General features: G+C 34.2%; 1 protein-coding gene across 1 annotated transcript in view; it reads right to left on the minus strand.

Annotated features, from left to right (window-relative positions):
* Window positions 1-26,864, minus strand: part of COL21A1 (collagen type XXI alpha 1 chain) — a 322,637-nt gene that overhangs the window by 59,997 nt on the left and 235,776 nt on the right. Inside the window, exon 17 of the mRNA XM_074237242.1 lies at window positions 12,690-12,743. Within this exon, the coding sequence (XP_074093343.1) occupies window positions 12,690-12,743 (54 nt within the window). The remainder of the gene's footprint in view (window positions 1-12,689; window positions 12,744-26,864) is intronic.

Consider the following 26,864-nt stretch of genomic DNA (forward strand, 5'->3'; position numbering starts at 1 on the left):
CTGCCACACCAACCAATATCCACCTTTCCAGTATTTACATCCATGTCTTCCTCTTGCATAAAACAACATATGGCAAATTGACAAAACCAAGGAAAAGATAATTAAACAAAAGTACTGACTCCCCCCTGGAGCAAAACATGACTAAGACTGGGAGACCTAAATACCCTTTCTTAGCAGCTAACATTACACTGTGAAGACAGGCATAAACTTGAGGCTCTGTAAGAATTTTTAAAAGCTTGAGAAAATGAATGAAACAAACATGATAGTGGGATCCAAGAACCAATGTCCTCAGCATGTTATATTTATTCCTTAAGGGGATAGATGGCAGAAAATCAAGAGTAATGCAATGCAACAAATATTTGAAGAACAAAAATGTGAATGAAATATTTAGCTACGAAGTCCTCACTTACCTATATATACATAGCTAGAGTCCTTTATTTGCTTCTCCTAATTCTCAGAGATCAAATTATTGCAAATGGTGCCAGGATGGTGAAATTCTAGAACTATCTAATGCACTGTGGCAGCATATAAAGTTTGTTTGAAAAGAGTTCATGCAGTGCCAAAGAAGCTAAGTTATGTAAGAATGGTTGTCATACTGAACCATGCTGGCACTAGCTTTAGCAAAGTGTGGGAGTAAACTAATGCAGATGTGAATAAGATCACCATCTTATTTGCTTGCCTAAAAATATTAGATATAATAATTACTATGATAAATAAATAGAAACATTTTGGCAATTTGGAGAATTAAAATGTAACAAGAGAGGTCCTTTTAGTATAGCACATGTCACATATTAAGTACTTACATATGCACTTGATATTTTATCTAGCTAGCTAGCTATCTGTCTGTTTATAGATATATCTCATTCTATAGCTATCTAGCTATCTGTCTATGTGTCTATTTCTGTCTATCATCTATCTAGTTTGACTAAAGATCTATTTGACTATATTTATCTATTGAGATCTGTTTTTGTGCTTGTCTATTTCTCTATTATCTATCTAATCTGTAGACCTGTATGTATATATATATATATATATGTATATATATATATGTATCTATCTACCTATCTATTATCTTTCTATCTATCTACTGAAATCCAACTTCATTGCTTGACTTGAAATGACCTGGAAGAAATTAAGGATTCAAAAAGATTCTGCTAGTATGAAAGTGAAGGGCTTTAAGTAGAGTCTTGGTAACACACTGTGTGTGAATAGGTTCATAATCAGAAAGCTAGACACCAGATGATGGATTTCTTTGGCCATGGCAACTCATGAAAATCAACAAACATTTATTAAGCACCTGATATATTCCAGGGACTGTGCTAAATATTAAGTACACAAAGTCAGAATGAAATGAAGAGTTTATATTCTAAAAACCAGAGAGAGAGAGAGAGAGAGAGAGAGAGAGAGAGAGAGAGAGAGAGAGAGAGAGAGAACGAACTTTAAATTGCTTAGGAAGCAAAGAGTAAGATGGCCCCATGCTCTCAAAGGGAGCAGAAAAGTTCCAGGGTTGAAAGAGTTACTCCTGAAATATGGAAAGGTTGTGGACTGTGTTGGCAGAAGGCATTTCCAGCCTAAAGAAGTAAGAGATTTTCTAACTTTTGAAGCATGAGACATCTAAATTATTATATAAAGAAGCATTTCCCAACAGGGATAGTCAAAAACAAAGAAGAAGGTTTATAAGGGGAATCTTATAAGTAACAGCCTTTAAAAGCATAATTCATTTTGCAAAGTTCATAGCTATGTATCTGTGGGGAGGATTTACTAGAAGGAAGGCCTAATTTAGAAAAATGAACCTTAATATTAGGGCCCTCCTAATATCCCCTTTTCAGCTTCATTTATCATTATTGGTTGAGATATATAACTTATATAACTTGTGGGGGGGAAACTCTTGCTATACAAATATACCCCCCTTTACTGATCAGGTTAATTTAAGATCTAAGTATAATTCATAAACAAGGAACATGCCTAAAAATAACTTCAGCTTTTAACTTTTTATTACTTGAAATAATTCTAATGCAATTATTAGAAAACTGTAGATGGCAAAGAGAAAATGATTCTATTGTTGTAAAGTAAGTTATTTTAATCAATGAACAATTTTCTAGCCTTCTGACCAATATCAGCCTTAAAAACTCAAAACCAAGCATAATTGCATTTGGAATTAAGATAATCATATTAAATCACAATGCTGTTATTGTTCTTTATTTGAACTGCAGAAGTTTTCACCTTTGTAGCTGTGCCAGAATAATCAGGCTGCCATCAACTGTATTTAATTAGCTAAAACTTTTTTTTTCAGGGCTTCTGCCTTTCCAGCATAAGCCCTATAAATTTTTTGGCTGCACAAAGCAAATATGGTTCCCATGTACATTTTCATGTGGCTAAATCACTCATCATAAATACTTAAAACCATAATTCACATGAAACAGAGGAAGTTCCTCATTTAATTCATGACATAAATTAGATACAATTTAGCTATTTTTAATCTTCAATGTTTTCAGAAATGATGTCAAGAAATCCCATCTTGTTTAGAAATAGTATACAAGGAAGATACATTTGCACTCCAGCAATAGAGAAGATTTTATATTCATAATTATTCTCTTGACTTGGCATCATTATAGTATCATAGATCTTAAGTCAGAAGGAAAGACAGTTTGTCCAAACCCTGCATTATATATCTGAGAAAATAGAGACTTAGGCAGTAAGTGGCTTGCAGAAGGTCATATGAATAGCAAGACTGATGTATTCTCATTAGAGAAGAACTGATTCATCATTCATTCATTCAGGGAAACTGTGGGCTAGAGTGGGGACTTGACCACTGCTTATATTTCTTTGAAGAAAAGTTTTCTCTCAAACAGCTCATAAACATACAAAAAATAACCTACTGGTAAGTCAGGGAATATATATATATATAGACATACTTATACACATATAAATATGTATATGGTTACCTATTTTTTCATATAGCTATACATATATAATGTGTATGTTATAAATAAAATTATGTATGTATGTAATGTTATTCAAATATGTACTTTGAATAATATATATATATATGCAGAGAGAGAGAGAGAGAGAGAGAGAGAGAGAGAGACTAATACTAATTTTCCATTTTGCTGAGGAGAGATGGGAAATAGTATAAAAAAAGTTATGGCACTGACATTAAAGGATCTAGTCAAAGTGGATTGATATCCAACAATCCCCAAACAATTGAACTTTCCAGTGTTACAATTTTTGCTTATAACATCTAGAATTCCACCCCTCATTTCTACATAGTAAAATTGTTTCTCTCCTTTCAGGCCCAGTGTTAACTTTTAAGGGCAGGCTTTTCTCATCAACTGTACAAGAGTTCTCCACTAAATTCCTACAAGGTTGTATTGTTGTATTTTTCTTGTCATGCTTGCCAAATCCTAACTTTTATGGACATTATACATATATATATATATATATATATATATATATATATATATATATATATATTGATAGAAAAATACTTTATTCAACTTTTTGTCTCCCTCAGCCTATAGGATAGAACTCTGAACAAAGTAGATAAAATCAATATTTTATTGAATAATAGCATGCAACCTAAAGAAACAAAGAGTGTCAGAGGTCATCTAAATAAACTTCTATCCAAGTTTTAGGCTTATACACTGGAAATTATGTTGATAGAAAACCAAAAGATATCAAAGCACATTTATTGTTTTACTCTCATTGCAACTTTTTATCCCTAACTTTAACATCTGTAGATCCAGTATTTTAATAAGATAAAGCTACTGACAAGGGGCATAAATGAATTTGTAAAGTTTAGACACCATGGCATATTCTGGAATGACATGTTCATGAGACAAAGTAACTCTGAGAATCATTAGGAATTTGGAGTTTTAATGGTTTCAAAATCTCCATGGGAATTATAGAAAGCACTAGTCCTGTCTCAGATAGACTTTGCTGGGATCTGCCAAGGAATGGAATAATCAGACAAACATCTTCAATAACTACTCTTGAATTACTGAGAACTATTTGATCAATGAAATGATGAACCATGGCTCTAGAAGACCCATTGTGAAAAATACTACCTATATCTTGACAGAGAGGTGATGAACAAAATATGCAGAATGAAATTCACAATTTTGAACATGGCTAATTGGTAATTGGTTTTGTTTGATTATGTATATTTGTTTTTTTAAATATAGTTATTTATTTTTTCACATTACTGCAATAGTCTTATTTTAAAAGAAACCATAACACCCCTCCCCCCACAAAGATAGAGAAACCTCAAGAAAAAGAAAGTAAGAGAAAAAAACAATGTGCTTCAGTCTTTGTTCAGATACTATCAGTTCTGTTTTTAGGATGAATCACATTCTCTATCATAAGCCCATTGGAGAAGCTGCTTCAGTATTTTTTCCCACAGTTGCTATTGCAAGATGTATTTCCCTCTATCCTATCCTTCCCCACCCCCATTTATTTTATTTTCTCTTTCCTTTCACCCTGTACTTCCTCAAAAGTCTGTTGACTATCCTCTCCCACAATCCTCTATCACCTACAACCCTCTTTCCCCATTCCCCTTTCTCTGATCCCTTTCCTCTCCCTTTTTCCCCCTAGGTTAAGATGGATTTCTATACCCTACTGCATTTGTATGTTATTTCCTCTCTGAGCTACCTCAGATGAGAATGAGGGCTCACTCATTCCCCCTCACTCCCCCCCCCCCACCCTCTACTCTATTACAAAAGTTTTTCTTGCCTCTTTTACATGTAAATAACTTGGACCATTCTACCTTTCCTTTCTCTTTCTCCTAGTACATTTCTTTCTCACCCATTAACTCCATCTTTATCATATATTATATCTTCATATTCTGCTCCCTCCTGGGCCTTGTCTATATATGCTCCTAATTGCCCTAATAAATGAGATAGTTTATATGTTTTATGTATATTTGTTATAAGGGTTTTCTTACTGTTATTTTTTTCATTGAGTATGTAAATAAAGGGAAAAATAAAAATTCTTGATAATTGGGAAAAATGAAACTTGGTCAAAACAAAAAACTGCAAAGACTTATTAATATAGAATATAAGAGAACCAGAAATAATTCGATAAATGACTAATAATTAATAAGTGATTAGCCATTACTATGATCTTAAAATAACAAACTAGGAGATCAAGGAATAGTTTAACTATCAGATCTATGGAAAGGGAAGCAATTTATGATCAAGGAAGAGATGGAGAACATCATTAAAAATAGACAATTTTGGCTACATTAAATAAAAAAAGCTTTTGCACAGACAAAACCACTGTAAACAAGATCAAAAGAAAATGTAGTAAATTGGGAAACAATTTTTACAACTAGTATTTCTGACAAAGGACTCATTTCTAAAATATACAGAGAACTGAGTCAAATTTTTAAAAATCCAAGCCATTCCCCAACTGACAAATGGTCAAAGGATAAGCAAAGGCAATTTACAGATGAGGAAATCAAAGTGATCCATAATCATATGAAAAATTGCTCTAAATCATTACTTATTAGAGAAATACAAATTAAAGTATCTCTAATGTACTACCTCACACTTCTCAGGCTGGCCAATATGACCAGAAAGCACAATGATCAATGCTGGAAGGGATGTGGGAAATCTGGGACACATACATTTTTGGTGGAGCTATGAACTCATCCAAACTTTCTGGAGAGCAATTTGGAATTATTCCCAATGGGCAACAAAAAATGAACATACACTGTGATCCAGCAATACCACTACTGTGTCTATACCTAGAAGAGATGATGAAGAAGTGTAAAAATATCACTTGTACAAAAATATTCATAGTGGGCCCTGTTTGTGGTGGTAAAGAATTGAAAATTAAGTGAATGTCCTTCAATTGGGAAATGACTTAACAAACTGTGGTATATGTATGTGATGGAACATTATTGTTCTATTAGAATCCAGGAAGGATAGGAATTCAAGGAAACCTGGAAGGATTTGCATAAACTGATGCTGAGTGAGATGAGCAGAACCAGAAGAATATTGTGCACCCTAACAGCAACATGGGGATGATGCTCATTCTCAATGGATTTGTTCATTCCATCAGTGCAACAATCAGGCACAATTTTGGGGTATATGCGATGGAGAATACCTTCTATATCCAGAGAAAGAATTGTGGAGTTTGAACAAAGACCAATGACTATTACCTTTAATTTAAAAAAAACTGTTATCTTATGTAATTTTGCTGTTTCTTCCTTAAGGATGTGATTTCTTTCTCATCACATTCAACTTAGATCAATGTATACCATGGAAACAATGTAAAGACTAACAGACTGCCTTCTGTGGGGGTGGAGGGAGGGAAGCAAGATTAGGGGACAAACTGTAAAATTCAAAATAAATAAAATCTTGTAAAAATATGAGACTCTAGAGTTCACATATTTCTTCATTATCTCAGCCATCTTCCCTTCACCAGAGGCTACTTCTGGAGGCCTGGCAATTAATGATGATTTTAAAATAAGACTTCATAGATTTCTCAACTGCTCAAAAAGAATAAATCTCTTCTTTTAGCAAGACTTCATTTTACCATTTTCTAGACTTAGTTTACCCATAGTGGAATTCCATAACTTTATTTACTCAAACTTTTGAGGAAAAAAATATTACATAGAAAATGAAATTCAGTTTTTCTTTCCAGATATCTCAAAGTGTGTTTGTGACAGAAAAATATTCAATGTAGAAGATTAAATCAATTACATGACCACTTTAATGCTATATACAAGCTACCTGATTAATCACTTACATGTGTTAGACTAAAATGCTGCCTGAAATGGAATAAGCACAAGAACTGAATTCAAATAGGTCAAAGAAACTTTGCAATGTCCTAGGAATCACAAAAAACAATCGAGTGAGTTGAAAAGAGATGGAATTCCAGAAATTAGAGTCAGTCTTACTTTCCAGTACACCTCTGAGGAAGAACCACCTGGAAGGAAATGAGTTGGCTTCAGCCTTCGCCAGGTCTCCTTTGCTCTTCCTCCTCCCTTTGATCAGAAGAGAATTTTACAAGCTTCAAAAGGTCTGGAGTATGTTGGACCACCCATCTTCCTGCTGGTGAACTGCCCAAATACAGATTAGGCTTAATTCTGTTACAAAGAACCCAAACTGTACAAAGGTTAAGAGGAACTTCTTGAACCCCCCACAATTAGGTGAAGAAAGGACTTAGAGTAATCAAGAACTGTGAGTAACCACCATCCAATTTTTCACTAAAATTTGTAAACACTTGTAGAAGGAAAATATCACTGCTTTTTTTATTTTACTGGGGAGAGAGAATTTGTACCAATTGTTCTTACTGTACCAATTTAGTAAATGCCTCTTTCTAAAATGTTCCTGACTTGCTAAATCTTTAAATATGATCCTCAGGGATCTCAAGTGCTTATAACTGCTTGTTATTTCATGTGAATGACTTGGAAAGCTATACCACCATCTTCAACCTGTCCAGAGTTCCAATCCTTCAATCTTCAGTAGGCAAAGGGGTTAATTTGGTTAAGAAGTAGAATGAGAAGAGGCTTGAGCACAGAGACTAGTCCAGGCTCCCAACAATCTCCAGCTTGAAAGATAGGCAGATAGAATGACAGACACAGAGAGACATAAAAAAGAAAAGCAGAAATGTGAGCATTTTAACATGCTTATTCTGTGCCAGTCATTGTGCTAAATACTGGATATAGAAATGCATGATAACTAAATAGTTCTTGCTTTCAAGAAGCTTACAATATGATAAAGATGAACAAAATTTTATAAAGTGCTGGAAAGAGAAAAGGGAAGAAATGTTACTGGTGAGAAAGTGTAGCAGTTTGGAGTCAGTTGACCTGTGATTGAAACAATCCTGCCTTAATCTCCTTATGAAATGACAATCCTGATCAGGAATTCCCTAACCAGGACATCAGACTGAAGGCAGAATCCCAAGGTGGGCAAGGTACATTACTGCAGAGAGTAACTTCAATGGAATGGACAAGTTGTTAGAATGCCAGAATGCTTGCCAAAAAATCCCCAACTATTTTATGGGTAACTCACACAGAGTAAGAGCTCACAAGGGGACCAGAAGAAGCAATACCTAGATACCCTGAAGGTCTCATTGAAAAACTTTAAAACTGATTGTACAGCATGGGAGACACTGGCATAGGACTGCCGAGAATGGCATGCCCTTATCAGTGAAGGTGCTGCACTCCATGGGGAAGGCATAATTAAAGCAGCTCAAAGGAAATGTGACATCTGAAAATTTAGAGTACCCACCCCAGGTGTTCACATGGACTATTTGTGCCTGACCTGTGGCAGAGCACTCTGAGCTTGTATTGGAATGATCAGCCACAGTCAGACACACTACAATTTGTCTCAAACGTAGTGATGCCATTTTGGTCTTCTTTGATGATAAAGGACAAGAAGCAACCACAACCAGAATAGAACAGAGAGTGAATTAGCATTAAAAAGAGAAAGATATCTCACAGAAAGACACCAACAATACAAAGTCAAAAGAGACCAGGCCAAGAAAGTCAACAATTTTGAGTCATTGTTATGCTTGCACAGTAATACTGCTACTGGAAAGGAAGAATTGGTACATCCATCCCCTCCCACCCCCACCATTAGATTACTGCAATACACTGCTGATGGATCTGCCTACAACATCTCTCCTCACTTTATCTCATCCATCATTTAGCCACTAAAGTAATTTTCTTTTCTTTTCTTTTTTTGAGACAATCAGCATTGTTATTTATCTACAGTCACACAGCTAGTGACTAAGGCTGAATTTGAACTCAGGTTCTCTTGATTCCAGGATTGGGGCTCTCACTGCTACACCACTTAGCTTCCCTAAGTAACTTTCCTAAAAGACATGTCTTACCATATCTCCCCTCCCCTCCCAATAAAATCCAGTGGCTCCCTTTTACCTCCAGTATCAAATATAAAATACTTTTTGACTTTTAAAACATGTCTTGACCTAAACTCCCTCCCACTCATATTTCTGTATTTCTGCACATAACTCCCTGGTATCCATGAAGAGAAAACTTGATCCCTACAGTTTAAAGCTACAATGACACTGGTATCCTTCAAGTTCTCTAAAAAAATATACCATCTCTTAGCTCTTGGCTACCTTAAGTATCTGAATTGACCTCCACCTTCAAATTCATCTACTGCCTTTCTTGTCTACTCCAAGACCTATCTAAAACATCATCTTTTACAGGAAAATTTTTCCAACATGTCTTAATTCAAATGTCTTCCTTCTTTTAATTGTTTCATTTTTAAGCATGTTTATACAATTTGTTGGCTGTCTTTCCCATTAGATTGCCAGTTCTTTGAGGTCAGGGATTCTCTTTTTTTATTTCCAGTATTTAGCTCTGGAACAAATCAGGCACTGCTTGGATGGAGCATGTGCAGGATTATGCTACTATTACGATTAACACTACAATGAAAAATACTGCCAAATCCAAAATTTTTCTCCCTTCAATAGCACTTCTTTTTATTTTATCTTTCCCTATTGGAATGTAAGCTTCTTGAAGGGTTCCTTGTCAGTATAGTATTTCTTGTGCTTAGTACATACAAGTTTTGCTTACCATGTGCTTAGTACAACCCATCTGAGATTTAGGTTGAGGGCTGTGAAGGGTTTAGAGAGGATCAATGGTTAATGATACCATGAATGGAGCAAACTAAGAAGATGGGGGTTAAGTGATTATAAATTTTTATATCAAGGGAGGAACTTTATAGAATGTCAATATGTAATATCTTTAAGAATCTGTAAGACAAAAAGTAACCATACAACAAGAATGAGAGACAAGAAGATTCTTCCACTGGTAAGACTTCCAATATATTGTGAGGACCCCCCCTGTAGTGAACTCTTGGTAGAATATGGTAGACTTTTCTCTATAGGATGGGCAACTATGTTTAGAAATTGCAATTTGTATTGTAGGAAATTTATGACTCAATGAACTCATGGTTCCATATAAGTAGTTGGAAAGGAAGCTGGAGTCAAGGTATCCATGAAGAGCAAACTTGATCCCTACAGTTTAAAGCTAGGATTATATGGGCTCAAATATGATGAAGTTTGACCTTTGTTGTCAAAGAAAACCATGACATCAGGGAGGTAATGCCAATGCAAGCACATGAATTGATTTGAGTGAAGGGGTGTTGTGCTAAGTCACCAATCTCACTTTCTCCTCCAGAGCCATTTGAATCCAGTGGTCAGATATGAATCACAGTGACTGGAGAGGGTCCTAGATGTGAGACAACCAGGGTTAAGTGACTTGCCCAAGGTCACACAGTTAATGTGTCAAGTATATGAGGTCAGATTTGAACTCTTGTCCTCCTGACTCCAAGGCCAGTGCTCTATCCACTGTGCCACCTAGCTAACTAGGCTCAAATACAGCACGAAGAGAGATCCATTATTTTTTGACCCTGGAGGCAATAATGTGAGAGATGGAGTGGGGAGGGGGGTGTCAGAGATCAACAACTGCATTCTAAACATTTCTATTTATTTTTCTTGTTCTTACCTCAAACTGATTACATTATATTGAATACACCATTGTCATTCTAATACTACAATTTTCCTTCTAACTTCCTTATTACTGAAATGAAGGCCAACATTCTCCTAGCCTATAAAAGTTGGTAGTTATCTTTGATTCTTTTTTCTCCCTCTTATAGGATATAATTCTCCAAGTTCTGCCATTTTTTCCTTCATAATACCACTTTAATATATCCCTTCTTTCCCATTTCCACTGACAACAGCCCACCTTAAAGTCCATTTGCCCAAAGTCTTGACTTGAAAAATCCTCTTAATTAGTTTCTAAGCTTAATATTTTCCTTCTACAATTCATTTTTTCCAATTGACAATATATTAATTCCCCCAAAGTGCCACTTTCATCAAGTCACACCCATAACTCAAAAACTATTAATAACTCTGCATTGTTTATGGGATAAAGGTGAAATCAATTAAGGTGCCTCATAATCTAATCCAACCCATATTTTCCAGCTTTACATTTTATTTTCTTCTATATAAACCTTCCACTTCAATTCAAGTATTCTGCAGTAAAATCTATTGGAAACCAAATATACCTTGATAATCTGCTTTAGTAGCTTCTTTAAAGATGACTAAGTGGATTAAACTCTTTCCACCCCCTAAAATTTCCAACCTCATTGTGTGATCTTGATGAAGATAATTTTCCCCAAGTAAATTGTAAAATCCTTCAGATTGGAAGTAGTGTCATTATTTCTTTTTTTTTCCCCAGCAACTCCTGGCATGATGATGAAGAGAGAAATATATAATCAAACATTGTTTGAACTATTGGTCAATAATTTTGAATAAGAAAGATATCATTTGTCGAGTTTCATGCACTCTACTTTCACAGGGTTTACAGAATTAAAAAAACCTTAAAGATAAACTCCTCCAACTCCATCATTTTGCAGGCAGATAAACGAAAACACTGAAAGGCTTGACTGAATGTTCTTTTCCTTCTACAACATTGTTGACAACATTACTGAATTCTCAATACATTTTGGTTGTTTCCCCAATTGATAAATGGTCAAAGGATATGAATAGACAGTTTTCAAATGAAGAAATTAAAGCTATACATAAGCATATGAAAAAAATGTTCCAAATCATTATTGATTAGAGAAATGCAAATTAAAACAATAATTCAGTATCACCTCACACCTATCTGATTGACCAAGAAGAGAAAAAGGGAAAATGATCAGTGTTGAAGATTGATGCATTGCTGGTGGAGTTGTGAATGGATCCAACCTTTTTTGGAGAGCAATATGGAACTATGCCCAAAGAGCAATAAACTGTTCATACCCTTTCATCCAGCAATTCCAATTCTAGGTCTATATCCAGAAGAAATTATATAAAAAGAGCAAAGTTCTACATGTTCCAAAATATTCATAGAAGCTCTTTTGGTAGTAGCAAAGAATTGGAAATTTAGGGGATGCCCATCAAATGGGGAATGACTAAACAAGTTATGGGACATGAATACTATGGAATATTTTCTATAAGAAACCATAAATGTTCAGACTCTAGAGGAACACAGAATGACTTACAGGATCTGATGCTGAGCAAAGGGAGTAGAACCAAGAGAAATATGTACAAAATAAAACATCATTGTGAAATGAATAACCTCTCAAGCAGTTTAGAGAGGAAGGACAACTTTATTAGACCAGCTATGAAAAATGTTATCCCCCATCCAGAGGAAGAATATCAAAACAACACCAACAACAACACAAAAAAAACCCCTACCCTTCAGAATATGATGAATACTTTATAAAAATTATCTCTTACATATCTCTTTCCTTTAATCCTAATTCCTCAAACCAAAAATAACTAATCTGTAAACATGTTTTTCAAAATTATTTATGTGCAGTGCTAACCTGTCTGTTCACCACTGAGGGAAGGATTGTGGGAAGGAAGGATAGAAGGAAATTTTGTAACTTAAAAATATACATGTACATATGGATGAAAATAAATAAAAATATTTTAAAATACATTTTGGTTTTTTAAAAGGGATGAGTTTATGTATTATTATTATTATTATTTCTTTACTGAGTAGGAAAACATTTCTCTAAAATAGTCTATTAAATATTAGAAATTTGATTTAAACAGAGCAAAATTATCTAATCCCCAAATTCTAGATTATGGAATAAAATTATAATATAGCAATAATAGAATCTTGAGTTATAATACATGAATTCAATGGTACTCACAGGTTCTCCTCGCTGGCCTTCTGGTCCTGGAGCACCTTGTTGTCCTATTTCTCCCTTTAAAATTATATGACAAAAGACAAGTAGAAAAGTTATTTTAAGGTAATTTTTATGATGTGGAGCAAAAAGTAATAAATGAGATGATACTTTAAGATCTATTAGAATTGTCTTCATTGACTGGCTTCTACCTATAAACAAACACTTTTGCAATATGGAAAAATTATTTCATTTTACTATCCAAATTACTATTTAATATACTATAGTAAAGCAGATAATAAAGTTAATTAAAGAGGAATTGTTGTTATTTATATTCAAAAAATCCATTCTTTCTTTTAAATGTAAACATCACAAATATTACAACTAATTATACATAATTCCCCTTCAGACAAAGTCCTTTCTATATTCCTCATGCATTACACTCCATCTCTCTTGTTTCCTTGTATAGGCTACTCCTTATATGGCTCCTTTACCTTATACTTGTCTGCCTCTTAGACTCCCTGGTTTTCTGCACTGCTACACTGAGTATGAAATCATTCCTGTTCTACTCTAGCTACTTGGTGACTTCATGTCAAAATTCCCTGCCACTGAACTTCAACGGCTCTGGAGGAGATGATGAGACCAATAACTTTATGTAGCTCTGCCTCATTTAAATCAACTTCATGTACAGGTCAAGACATCATCCTCATGATGTCAGTGGCCTCTCAGAAAATGAAGGATGAACAACAGCAACAATCCCAAATTTATGTATTTATTTTGAATATATTTTAAATACACATCACACAGTTTTATTTCTTTGTTTTGTTTTTCTCCCTAGAACAGTGTAAACTCCTTGAGAGCCAGGAAGTTTCCTATTTTGGTCTTTGTATTCCCAACATCTAAGTATAGTGTCTAACACATAGGAGTTGACTGGGTAATAATCAACTCAATTCAGCTAAATTCAACAAGCATAAAGCACTTATATTGCACACAAAGCAAGACACTATGCTAGTGATTCATATATAAAATACAAACAAACATTGATATCTTTTGAAAGCTTTCATTCTCCTGAGGGGATAACACTAGTTCATATAGAAGTAAATTGAAAGGATGTATAAAAAACAAAGAGATTTCAATTGAATAAAATGTGGTGAGGGTTAAAAAAGGTTTCATGATTGGTGACTGATCATAGATGCCATATTTGTTTCTTTGACCTAATTTCTGTTATTCCTCAAAATAGTATTTTGTTTTTTATATGGTCAATTAAATATGAATGTCAGGTGAATGACAACATAACAAAATAGATGAAAACTGTTCTCAGTGTCAAGAAGAACTAAATTCAAGTTTTTTCCTTTGATATAGGTCAATTGTGTGATCCTAAGTAACACTTCACCTAATTCTCTAAGTCCCTAGGGTGCATAGAAAGACCTACATTGGTAAAGAGAGTTTTCTCATCCAGAAGTTACCTATATCTATGAAATTATAAGTCTTATTCCCTTTCCCTATTAAGACAATAGCACTTTTTAAATAGATACTAAGTTTTGCGTGACTTAGCACTTAAATTATCTTAAAAATCAATCAAGTAACAAATAAACATTTATTAAGTGGCAGGTTGAGGATGCAAAAAGAGGCATAAGACTGCCCTTGCCATCAAGAGTTTCATAATTTAATAAGGAAGACAATATGCAAACTAATATGCAATATGCAAATTTAAGCAAACTAAGCTATGCATGGGAAAATTAATATTTAAAATAACTAAAAGAAGAAGTAAGAAGGCTTAGAAAAGACTTCCTGTTTTTTTAAAACAGGAAGAGTTTAGAGGACTTAAAAAAGGCTTCCTATTTAAAAACAAAAGAAAATAATTTAAAAAGGGAAGAATTATGAGGAGATGTGAAAGCCTTCCTAAAATGATAGAACTTAAAGGAAGATAGGGAAGTGAGTAGGTGGAGCAAGCCTGAGGATCCAGTCATTGAAACTATTCAGAGTAAAGAGATGGAGTATCTTATTTGTGGAGCAGCCAGCAAGCCTGTGTCAATGAAATGAACAATATATGTAGAGAATAAGATACAAGAAGAATGAAAATATAGGAGTTTTAAAAATACTTTTGTGGAATCTTTGGACATTCTAGCAAAGTCTATAGAGTCTTATGCAAAATGTTTCAAAGTGAATAAAATAGCTTTATTAAGCTCCTGGGCCAGATTTTCTTCCTCCATTAGAATATAAACTCCCAACAGGTAGGAGCAGTCTGACAGTCTTTCTGCTTATATTTACATTACCATCACTTAGCACAAAGCTTAGCAAGCAAGTAATAAATTGTTGTTTGCCCTTCCTTTTCAAAGAGGAACAATGACATCCCTATGATGTCTTGACTTGTGTATAAAATGGATTTAATGAGTCAGAGTTGCACAAAGTTATCAGTTTCACTCTCTTCCAGAGTCATCAAAATCCAGCAGCAAGACAAAAATCAGGATAATAGCATGTGGACCAAGTGCTAAGCACTCTACAATGCCTACTTCAACTGCTTTCATAGCCATTGGAAGAAATTGTTCTCTTCTGCTCATTCTTTCACAGAGTACTAGTAGACTGATTGATTGCATAGTATTAGAAAGGAAACAAATTATATTTAAAATAGTTACTAAAATACTTTTTTAAAAAGTTCATAGACAAAGCAAAGCACATACTTAATTTAGCAAGTGCCTGGTTTTCAAAACTATAATAAATGCTATTATTTTATATTGAAAGCTAAGAGAATCTACATGATACTTCTTAAATAGTTCCTATCATTTTTATTTTCTATCAAATTACTAAATTCAGGCTAGTATTAATCTTTTTAACTTGCAGTCATATATATACATGCCAAATACGAATTCTTTAATTAATCAATCTACGGCATTTCATTTTGAACTGAGAATTAGTTAGCTTTGCTCACAATTCACTGTAGTTTTGAAAACTACTTTCAGAGGAAGGAAGAACTTTAAAAACAAAAATGACAAACAAAAATCCACCTACACTAAAAAATTATTCAAACTATGACAAGGCAACAAAAAATCATGTCTATTTGTCTTTTTGCATTATTGTTTGCAAAGAACAGAGATGTAACATGTCACCCTCTCTGTAAACAATTACTTTATATTTTGTGCAGTCCCAAGAAATTTTATCTGTTTTGCTTTTGTTTTGGTTTTCCTCTAGAGGAAGTTTTTATTTCTAGGCAGATAAAAAATAAAATGAATTCATTCTATCTTGAAAATACCTTATATACCAGAACTTTATTTTATTGAAAAAAGATTATAAAAGAAAATGTATTCAAATTTAACACCTTACTAAGGAACATACTTCCTCACAAAACAAAAATAATAAAAAATGAAAAACCTCAAATGGAAAATTTTCAGCATTGTATTCCAACAGTTTCATCCTGACAGTTTCATATTCTCATCAAAGTACTAAGGCAAGAACTATAGATAGTAAACCAGAATGGGAAGGACCAATACATTTTTATCAATGCAAGTATTTTTTTAAAGGTGATTTAATCAAGTTGTATCCAACCATAGCACATTACACAAGAATGGGTTTTCCCCTTTTGTGAATACTTTATATTAGGTTGACATCTGGTTTAGCTTTATTTACAAACCTGGTATGAAATTTTGGAGACTAGGATAAATGAATAATACATTCCTGTAAAAGATAGGGTTGGTGAGAGAAAAAGGGCAAGTTCCTGACATTCCCATTATTCTATAAGAATAAATATGAAACTACTAAAAGAAAAGCAAACTTAGGTAAATCAAGAGGGTATTTGTCCTGAATCATTTAATTTGAGAATTAAATTTTTAGAAATCTAGACTGGTGGTGGCTGGGTGGCGGCTAGGTGGCACAATGGATAGAGCATCGGCCCTGGGGTCAGGATTACCAGAGTTCAAATCCCGGCTCAGACACTTAATAATAGCCGAGCCACGTGGCCTTGGGCAAGCCACTTAATCCTTGCAAAAAAACCTAAAAAAGAAAGAAAAAGAAAAAGAAATCTAGACCAATGAGATATTAAAGGAGATGGCAAGAACCTCAATCTTAGGTAAAGAAGAAACAATGATTCCATACTAACTAAATTAACATAACTTGGACACTACAACCCCCAGGTGCAACTTTTAACACTGAATTTTCTGTGGACAAAATTATATCTTTTGTAAGAATCACAAAGACACACACACACACACACACACACACACACACACACACACACACACACACACACACACAGAGATTTCTCAAAAGTAGGGCTTAGAGCCAGAAGGGACAGTTGAGGCTACTAGATCTCATTTATTTTTACACGCAAATAAATTGAGGCCCAAGGAGGTTAAGTGACATTTTTCATATGACATAAAGAGTGAATGACAAAGGTAGAAAGTAGATCCAGATCTCTTAACTCAAAAACCTCTATGCTTTCCATTGTGTCATGATCTCTCTCTCCTATTTATGGGATTGCTAATTTGGGAACACCCAAAATTTGGGAAGGAAGGAAAGAAGAAAAAGAGAGTGAAAAGGAGAAAGAGAAAAAGGGAGAAAGGAGGAGAGGAAAAAAATGAAAGAGGGAAAGAGGAAGGAAAAGAAAAAAATATTTTTTTCTTCTTTTACTTCATTTTTTTCAGTTGCCTAATTTTCTTTCCCCAGTTGATACATTCAAAGTCAAGCATAATAAAGGAGAAAAACACAAACCTATTGAAACCAGTTATATTTAGGTAAAAATGAAGATTCAATTATGACATCATGAAAAGTAAAGAAAATATTGCTTTCCACATGAGTGAGAAAAACCTGGATTTGAACAGCAGCTCTGTAACTCACTACCTGTCTGCTCTTCAGCAAATCAACTAACCTTACAAAATATGAGTGGTAATAATAGTTGCACTGTGAGTTATCTCACAACATTCTTCAATTTGTCATTTAGTAAATGCTTGCTATTGCAAGTTATTATGAGCATAATAGCTATTAAAAACAACATCTAGAATTCAGCAATATAAAAACAAAAACTCAATGGTTCTTTCCTTCAAGAACCTTGTATAATACTAGTATTTTAGAGGTAAAATGAAATAATGTCTCTAAAGTACTAAATATATATACATATACTTATATATATATAATGATATCTATTATTATAATATGTCTATTTATAGAATAAATAACAGAAGCCGGATCTAGAAGGAGCCTTAAAAATTGTTTATACTTAACCCTCTCATTTTATGAGACATAGTTAGTAAAGTTACACTATACAACCTCACAATATTTTTCCTTGAATATATTATACTAACATCTTACAAGTAAAGATAGCTGACAATTGGTTGTAAAAACTACTCATAATTTCCACATTCAATTTGATTTCCATCTTCCATAGCATATGTCCTGATTCATTGTGCCCTTATTGTAACACCAATTGCATTTTACAATAAATGTCTACAGGCAGCTAGGTGGCACAGTGGAGAGAGCACCGGCCCTGGAGTCAGGAGTAACTGAGTTCGAATTGGTGTCACCTAGCTGTGTGGCCTTGGGCAAACCACTTAACCCCATTTGCCTTGCAAAAATGTAAAAAATTAAACAAACAATAACTGCCCACACACCATCTAGTATTTGATTATTTTGTAATTTTGGTTCAGTATTTATTCATGCATCTAAATATTTTTCTCCCCCATAACAAATTCCTTGAAAGTAGTGATCATCTTTTATGTCTTCTGTATCCCTTCCTGTACAAAGGTGAGAATCAGTAAATAGTCATGGGTTTATTTGGGATTACCATGATCTAGCACTTTTTTTTAGTAATAACAATTGGCAGAGAGAATACAGGATATGCAGTCATGAAGATCTGAGTTCAAATATAGCCTCAGAAACATACTAGATATGTGGCTCTGGGAAAGTCACTTAACCCCTTATGCCTTAGTTTTCTCATCTGTAAAATGAACTGAAGTATGGAATGGCAAGCCACTCTAGAATATTTGCCAAGCAAACCTTAAATAGGGTCACAGAGAGTTGGACATGATTGGAATAAATAAACAATATTAACAAAATAGTATATTTGATTCCCATAACCTTTTGAGTTAGATATGACTACACCCATTTTTAAAACTGAGGTTCAGAGAGGTCAACACAATAATAAATGTTAAAATACACTATATTGGGATTTTATTATATGCTATTCTAAAAAAGTTGGCTTAATAAATCAAAGAATGATTGCTTTTTCTCTAAAGTATACACTATTATTTTCTCTTTACATATACTAGAACACAAAAGTTGTCTAGCTAAAAATGTTTACCAATATGGTATAGTACCAATGTGCTGTTGTCAGTCAGTCAATAAACAACTAATTAATTGCACATTACGTGTCAGGGATTATTATAAAAACTAGGGATGCAAAAAAAGACAAAAACACTGCATTTGAGGACAAAGAACTACTTCAATTCTGCCTCTTTTTTTGGTTACGATCTTAGGCAAGAAATTTAACTTCTCTGAGACTCAGTTTCTTAATCTGTAAAATGAAGAAAATAGATTTGATAGTCTATCATTTCCTTTTCAGTTCTACATCTGTGATCCTATTTCTGTTTTTTTCCCCTTCTCTTTTTTATTCTTACAAAATGCAAAGTTTTTTACCTGCAGAGAATTCAAGGTAAGGTGAAGTTAGTGATGCACACCAAGTTGCACCTGGAGATAGTAGGCTCAAGTGATTTTCATTGTAAAATGAAGTTGCTCTACATGGCATCAAAAGCCTCTTCTAATTCTAAATATGTGATATAGTGAGCCCTCTTTGTGGCTTGCAGGATATCTGTATTATATCTGAGAGCAGAAAGCAGAATTAACCAAAAGAATATGATATTCTAACTAGAACTGGAGTTTGTAAATTTGCATGGTTGATGTATAACATCACAGCAATATTTCCATCTGCCAATTTATTATTTTGCTATTTCTGTTTAATTTCATTCTTCATTTCCTTCAAAGATTATTTAGAATATGCCATGCTCAAAATTATCCCCAAATCAAATTTCAGCATCTAATGTCATAAAATGACTCATTCTACAATAGATTAGGAAGAAAAAAAGGAAATTTAACCAAAAACAGATATGAGAAAATCACATTATATATATTTTCTTTCATCTGTGGTCTTTGGGACTTGCCCACAAAAAATAAAGGGATTGGGAGTAATTTAGCTTGTGGTCATGACAGCATTCAAAATCAGAGTGGAAGGAGTAGTTTACTAACCATGAAACTTTAATTGAATTTAAAAGAAGACCCTTTTGCCCCCACTAAACAAATGCATTACTTTGCTTTAGATCTTACCACATGATTTATTTATCAAGTTGTAAACTTGTATACAACCTACAAGAGGTCAGATACTTAAAATTTAAAGTTTAGCAACCCTTCTCACCTAAAACTAAGATAAATAAACAAGTTACAAAATTCATATTTTAACAATATCTTTTGCTTCAAGCATCCATAATTGATTCTGTATTCTTATTTTTTTACTTTAATGAGAGATCACTGCAAAGAGTGACATTATATTGTTCCAAGTGTTAAAATTATCTAGATTACCAGACCCTTACAGCTGACCAAAGAAGTTGAATGAACATGTGTAAATGTTTTTAATGAAATTCTTTATTAGAAACCTACTATTGATCAAAAATGAAAATGATGTATAATATTATTAGGCTTAAAGTTAATTAAAATATTTTCTTTGACTTAATAAAAAGTAGGGCAGCAGCAAAATTTTTATTTCCTGGGTTTAAAAAATGATACAATTTGAGCCAAGATGGAGGAGAGTAGACAGGCTCAGTTCTAAAATCTCGTGATCACCCCCCCCCACCCCATATATGATATGAAACAAATATATTAACTAAAATCCAATCACAAAACAGAGAAAGAAAAGCCAGGAGAAAGAACATCTACATGAGGATTTGTCTTCCACAATTTTGGGTGAGTCCGGGTGCAGGGGGTGGACTCTGCCTGGAACACAGATTGTGAGAGCCAGGGAGCTTGGATTAGCTGCAGATTAGCCTTATTAAAAGGGTCCAGGAGCCCAGGAGCCTGAGGGCCCAGGAACCAGATTGGCTTGATCAGCCATGGGGTTAGAGCCTGGTCAACCACCGGGGCTTGGGTCAACTAGGGAGCAGAGGCATTGGTGTTGGCATTGACCCTCGGGAGCTTGACACAGGGCTAGAGGGAGAGTTCTGGTGCACAGGAGAGCTGCAGACATCATCCCTGGGTTCCTCTGGTCGGAGGAACTCAGAGTCCACACCTCCTTTTCATCTGAATCCTCTTCCCAGTACAAACACAAATACCTCTGCCCCAGGCTAAGGCCAGCAGCAGAACCATTTAGCTGTGAATAGGGAGAGTGATGACCTAACCCCAGGGTATAGCCCACTATTGATCAAAGACAAAAGTATTTAACAGCTTCAATCACTCCCTCCAGGCCAAGGGAGAGGGCCTTAAATCACAAATCACAAAGAAAGCTACAAACACCCCCTACTACAGAGCTGGAGATATACTCTGTGAGTAAAGCCTCTAGGGATCCCAACACCAAACATTGTGAACTAGACCCTCCCCAACTCAAGGTCTTAGTAAAATGAAGAAAGGCCAGCAGTAAGGATGGTCCATAGAAAAATTCTTGGAAAAAATGACCCTAACTTAGAGATACCCAGAACCTCTGAGGAGAATATGATCTGGTCTCCAGCACAAAAAGACTTCCTTAAAGAAATAAGGAAGGAGTTTAAAAATCAATTGGAAAATTTAGGAAAAGAAACCCAAGAGAAGATTAACACCTTGTAACAAGAAAACAAATCAATGGAAAATACAATTGGACAAATACAAAATGAGAAAAATTTTCTCAGATCCTTGATTGGGCAAATGCAAAAAAGAAAATAATTCTCTCAAAACCTCAATTGGTCAAATGGAAAGCTCTTCCAAAAATAGAATTGACCAATTGGAAAAGGAGTTGCACAAAGGTAAATGAAGAAAACTCTTCTCTAAAAAAATAGAATGGAGTCTCTGGAAACTAATGACTTCATGAGACAGCAAGAGCCTGTTAAACAAAACCAAAAAATAGAAAAAAACAGAAGAAAATTTAAAATACCTTATCAGCAAAACCACTCACCTCAAGAATCAATTGAGGAGGGACAGCCTGAGAATTATAGATCTTACTGAAAACATTGAAAAGAACAAAAGCCTAGACTTAATATTACAACATTTAGTGAAGAAAATTGTCCTGATATCATGGAACCAGAGGGCAAAATAGTTCTTGAAAGAATATATTGCTCCCATACAGAAAGAGATCCTAAAATAAAAACACCAAGGAATGTTGTAGCCAAATTCCATAACTATGAGATAAAAGAAAAAATTATGCAAGCAGCCAGAAAGAAACAATTTAGATACCTAGGAGTCACAGTAAAGATTATGCAGGACCTGGCTGCATCAACATTAAGGGATCAAAGGGCCTGGAACAAGATATTCCAATGAGCATGGGAGCTTGGAATGCAGCCAATAATCTACTATCCAGCAAAGCTGAGTCTTCTCTTTTGGGGAAAAGGTGGACATTTAATGAAATAGAAGATTTCCAACAATTCCTGATGAAAAAAACCAGAGCTAAATAGAAAATTTGGACATCAAACAGGAGGTTCAAGAGATACATGAAAAGGTTAAAAAAATGGGGGGGGGGAATAAAGGAAAAAAAACTGCTATCTACTAAGATGAAACTGGCTATATCCCAGCATGGGAAAAAGAGTCTCATAACTATTAAGAATAGTAATTCTATCAGAGAGAATATATTTAACCAGAAGTGATAGATACTCAGGATTTTCTATGACTTAGATAGAATGCTTTAAAAGCACTTCCTCCTTAAAAAGGGGGGACAGAAAGGAGATGGGAGGAGGGAGGAGACCGAATTGGGGTAAATCTCATTAAATTAAGAGGTAAAAAAGACCTATGGTAATAGAGGGGGGAAAGGGAGGAGATGAAAAACACTTGAATCTTCCTCTCATCAGACTTTGTTTAAAGTTAAATTATACACACACTCAGTTCACTTAAAAACCCATCTTAACTTTCAAGTATTAAAAGGGGAAAAGGGAAGGGGGGATGGAGACAGGGAGGGGGAGAAAGGGGGAACTAGAAGAAGGAAGGGAAGGGATAAAGGAAAAAGGGAAAGGGTAAAGAAAAGGAAGGAGGTGGATATAGGAGGGTAAATACACTGAAAGGGGTGGTATTCAGAAACAAAATACCGGGGAATACAGATAAAGGGGGAAAAGGAGAAAAATATAAACAGAGGTAAGATAGCATAGAGGGCAGTAAAAAGTTAGTAAATATAATTTTGAATGCAAATGGGATGAACTTTCCCTTAAAACTTAAGTGAATAGCAGAGTGGATTAAAAACCAGAATCCTACAATATACTGCTTACAAGAAACTCATTTGAAGCAGAGATATATATATAGAGAGTAAAGATAAAAGCTTGGAGCAAAATATATTTTACTTCAGCTGAAGTGAAAAAAGCAAGGGTAACAATCCTTATCTCAGATAAAGCAGCTGCAAAAATAGATACCCTTAAAAGAGATAAAGAAGGAAACTATATCCTCCTAAAAGGTACCATAGACAATAAAATGATTTCAATACTGAATATGTAGGATAGCATTCAAATTCTTAGAGGAGAATCTGAAAGAACTACAGGAAATCACAGACAGCAAAACTGTACTAGTAGGAGACCTCAACCTCCTGCTCTCAGATTTAGATAAGTTGAATCATAAAATAAACAAGAAAGGAATTAAGGAGGTAAATAGATTGCTAAAAAACCTAGATATGATAGACTTATGGAGGAAACTGAATCTCTGCAGTACATGGCAATTATACAAAAACTGACCATGTACTAGGGCATAAAAACCTAATAATAAATTGCAGAAAGGCAGAAATAGTGAACACATATTTCTCAGATCATAATGCAATAAAAATCATAGGCAATATTGGGCCAGGGAGATACAGACTCAGAAATAATTGGAAACTGAATAGCCTCATTTAAGAGAATGAGTGGATCAAACAACAAATTATAGAGGGAATTAATTATTATATCCTAGAAAATGACAATAATGAAACAACATAGCAAAACCTATGGGATTCACTTAAAGTGGCTTTCAGGGACATATTATATCTTTAAATGCTTACATGAGCAAATTAGAGAAAGAGGAAATCAATGAACTAAATATGCAACTAAAAAAATTAGAGAGAAAACAAATTAAAAACCCCCAATTAAATTTCAAATTAGAAATTCTAAAAATTAGAGAAATTAATAAAAGCAAAAGCAAAAAAAACTATTGAATTAAGAAATAAAGCCAAGAGTTGGTTTTATGAAAGAAACCAATAAAATTGATAAACCTCTGGTCAATTTGATTAATAAAAAGAAGAAAACTGAATTTCTAGTATCATAAATGAAAAAGGTGAAGTCACCACTAATGAGGAGGAAATTAAAATTATAATTTAGGAATTATTTTGCCCAACTCTATGCCAATAATTTTGATAATATAAGTGAAATGGACAAATATTTACAAAAATATAAGTTGCCCAGTTTAAATGAACAGGAGATTAAATGCCTAAACAACCCTATCTCAGAAAAGGTAATTCAACAAGCCAGCATTGAAGTCCCTAAGAAAAAATTTCCAGGGCCTGATGGATTCACAAGTGAATTCTGCCAAACATGATAGAACAATTGGTTCCAATTCTATATAAATTCTTGGGAAAAAATAGAGGAAGACAGAACTCTGCCTAACTCTTTCTATGACACCAATATGGTGCTGATACATAAACCAGGAAGAGTTAAAACAGAGAAAGAAAATTATAGACCTATCTCTCTAAAGAATATAGATGCAAAAATCTTAAATAAAATCTTAGCAAAATGATTACACGTTATCACTAGGATAATACTTTTCGACCAAGTAGGATTTATCCCAGGAATGTAGGGTTGGTTCAATACTAGGAAAAATGTTAGTATAATTAATTATACCAACAACAAACCTATCAGAAATTATATGATTATATCAAGAGATGCTGAAAAAGCTTTTGATATAATACAGTGCCCATTCCTACCAAATACACTAGAGAGTATAGGAATGAATGGATTGTTACTTAGAATAATAAACTATCTATCTGAAACCATCCACAAGCATTATATTCAATGGGGAGAGGCTATAGGCATTCCCAATAAGATCAGGGGTGAAACAAGGATGCCCATTATCACCACTACTATTCAATATCATAATATAAATGTTAGCTTCAGCAATAAGAGAAGAAAAAGAACTTGAAGGAAATAGAATTGGGAAGGAAGAGACAAAACTCACTCTTTTCAGATGACATGATAGTATACCTAGAAAATCCAAAGAAATTATCCAAAAAACTACTGGAAGCAATTATCAACTTTAGCAAAGTGCAGGATATAAAATAAACCCTCATAAATCCTCTACTTTTCTATATATGACTAGCAAGATACAGCAGGAAGAGCTAGAAAGAGAAATCCCATTCAAAGTAACCTCAGACAATATAAAATACCTGGGAGTCTATTTGCCAAAACAGACTCAGAAACTTTTTGAAAATAATTACAAAGCACTTCTCACACAAATAAAATCAGATTGAAATAACTAGGCAAACATCAACTGCTCATGGATAGGTTGAGCTACTATAATAAAAATGACAATTCTATCAAAACTAAATTACCTGTTTAGTGCCCTACCAATCAAAATTCCCCAAAAAATACTTTAATGAGTTAGAAAAAGTGGTAAGTAAATTCATATTGAGAAATAAAAAGTCAAGAATTTCCAGGGATTCAATGGTAATAAAGTGCAAAGGAAGGTGGATTAGCTCTACCTGATCTAAAATTTTATTATAAAGCATCAGTCATCAAAACTGTCTAGTATTGGCTAAGAAATAGAGCAGTGGATCAGTGGAATAGACTACATGCAATAGCAGGAAATGATTATAGTTATCAGCTGTTTGATAAACACAGAGTCCAGCTATTTGGATAAAAACTCTCTCTTCAATAAAAACTGCTGGGAAACTTGGAAGTTAGTATGGAAGAAACTTAGATTAGACCAACACCTCACACCCTATACCAAGATAAGATCAAAATGGATACAGGATTTACAAAATAATATTATAAGCAAACTAGAAGTTCAAGGAGTAGTTTACCTGTCAGATTTATGGAAAGGGAAGCAGTTTATGACTAAGGAAGAGATGGAGAACATCTATGAAAACACACTAGATGATTTTGATTACATTAAATTAAAAAGCTTTTGCACACACAAAACCACTGTAACCAAGATCAAAAGAAATGTAGTAAACTGGGAAACAATCTTTACAACTAATTTTTCTGAAAAAGCACTCATTTCTAAAATATACAGAGAACTGAGTCAAATTTTTAAAAAAGCCATTCCCAATTGACAAATTGGTCAAAGGATATGCAAAGGCAATTTACAGATGAGGACATCAAAGCAATCCACATTCATATGAAACATGGCTCTAAATCATTACTTATTAGAGAAATGCAAATTAAAATCTTTTCTGAGGTACCACCTCACACCTCTCAGACAGACCAATATGACCAGAAAGGACAATGATCATTGTTGTAAGGGTGTAGGAAATCTGGGATGCTATTACATTGTTAGTGGAACTGTGAACTCATTCAACCTTTCTGGAAAGCAATTTGGAATTATGCCCAAAGGGCAACAAAAATGTGCATACCCTTTGATCAAGCAATACCACTACTGGGTCTATACCCTAAAGAGTTGATGAAAAAGGGTAAAAAAATCACTTGTACAAAAGTATTCATAGCAGCCCTGTTTGTGGTGGCAAAGAATTGGAAATCAAGTAAATGTCCTTCAATCGGGGAATGGCTTAGCAAAGTGTGGTATATGTATGTCATGGAACACTATTTTTCTATTAGAAACCAGGAGGGATGGGAATTCAGGGAAGCCTAGAGGGATTTGAATGAACTGATGCTGAGTGAGATGAGCAAAACCAGGAAAACATTGTACATCCTAACAACAACATGGGGTTGATGATCAACCTTGCTCATTCCATCAGTGCAACAATCAGGGACAATTTGGGCCTGTCTGTGATGGAGAATGCCATCTGTATTCAGAGAAAGAACTGTGGAGTTTGGACAAAGACCAAGGACTATTACCTATAATTTAGAAAAAAAATTGATA

The sequence above is a fragment of the Macrotis lagotis genome, chromosome 5, assembly GCF_037893015.1.
Source record: "Macrotis lagotis isolate mMagLag1 chromosome 5, bilby.v1.9.chrom.fasta, whole genome shotgun sequence".
NCBI lineage: Eukaryota > Metazoa > Chordata > Mammalia > Peramelemorphia > Peramelidae > Macrotis > Macrotis lagotis.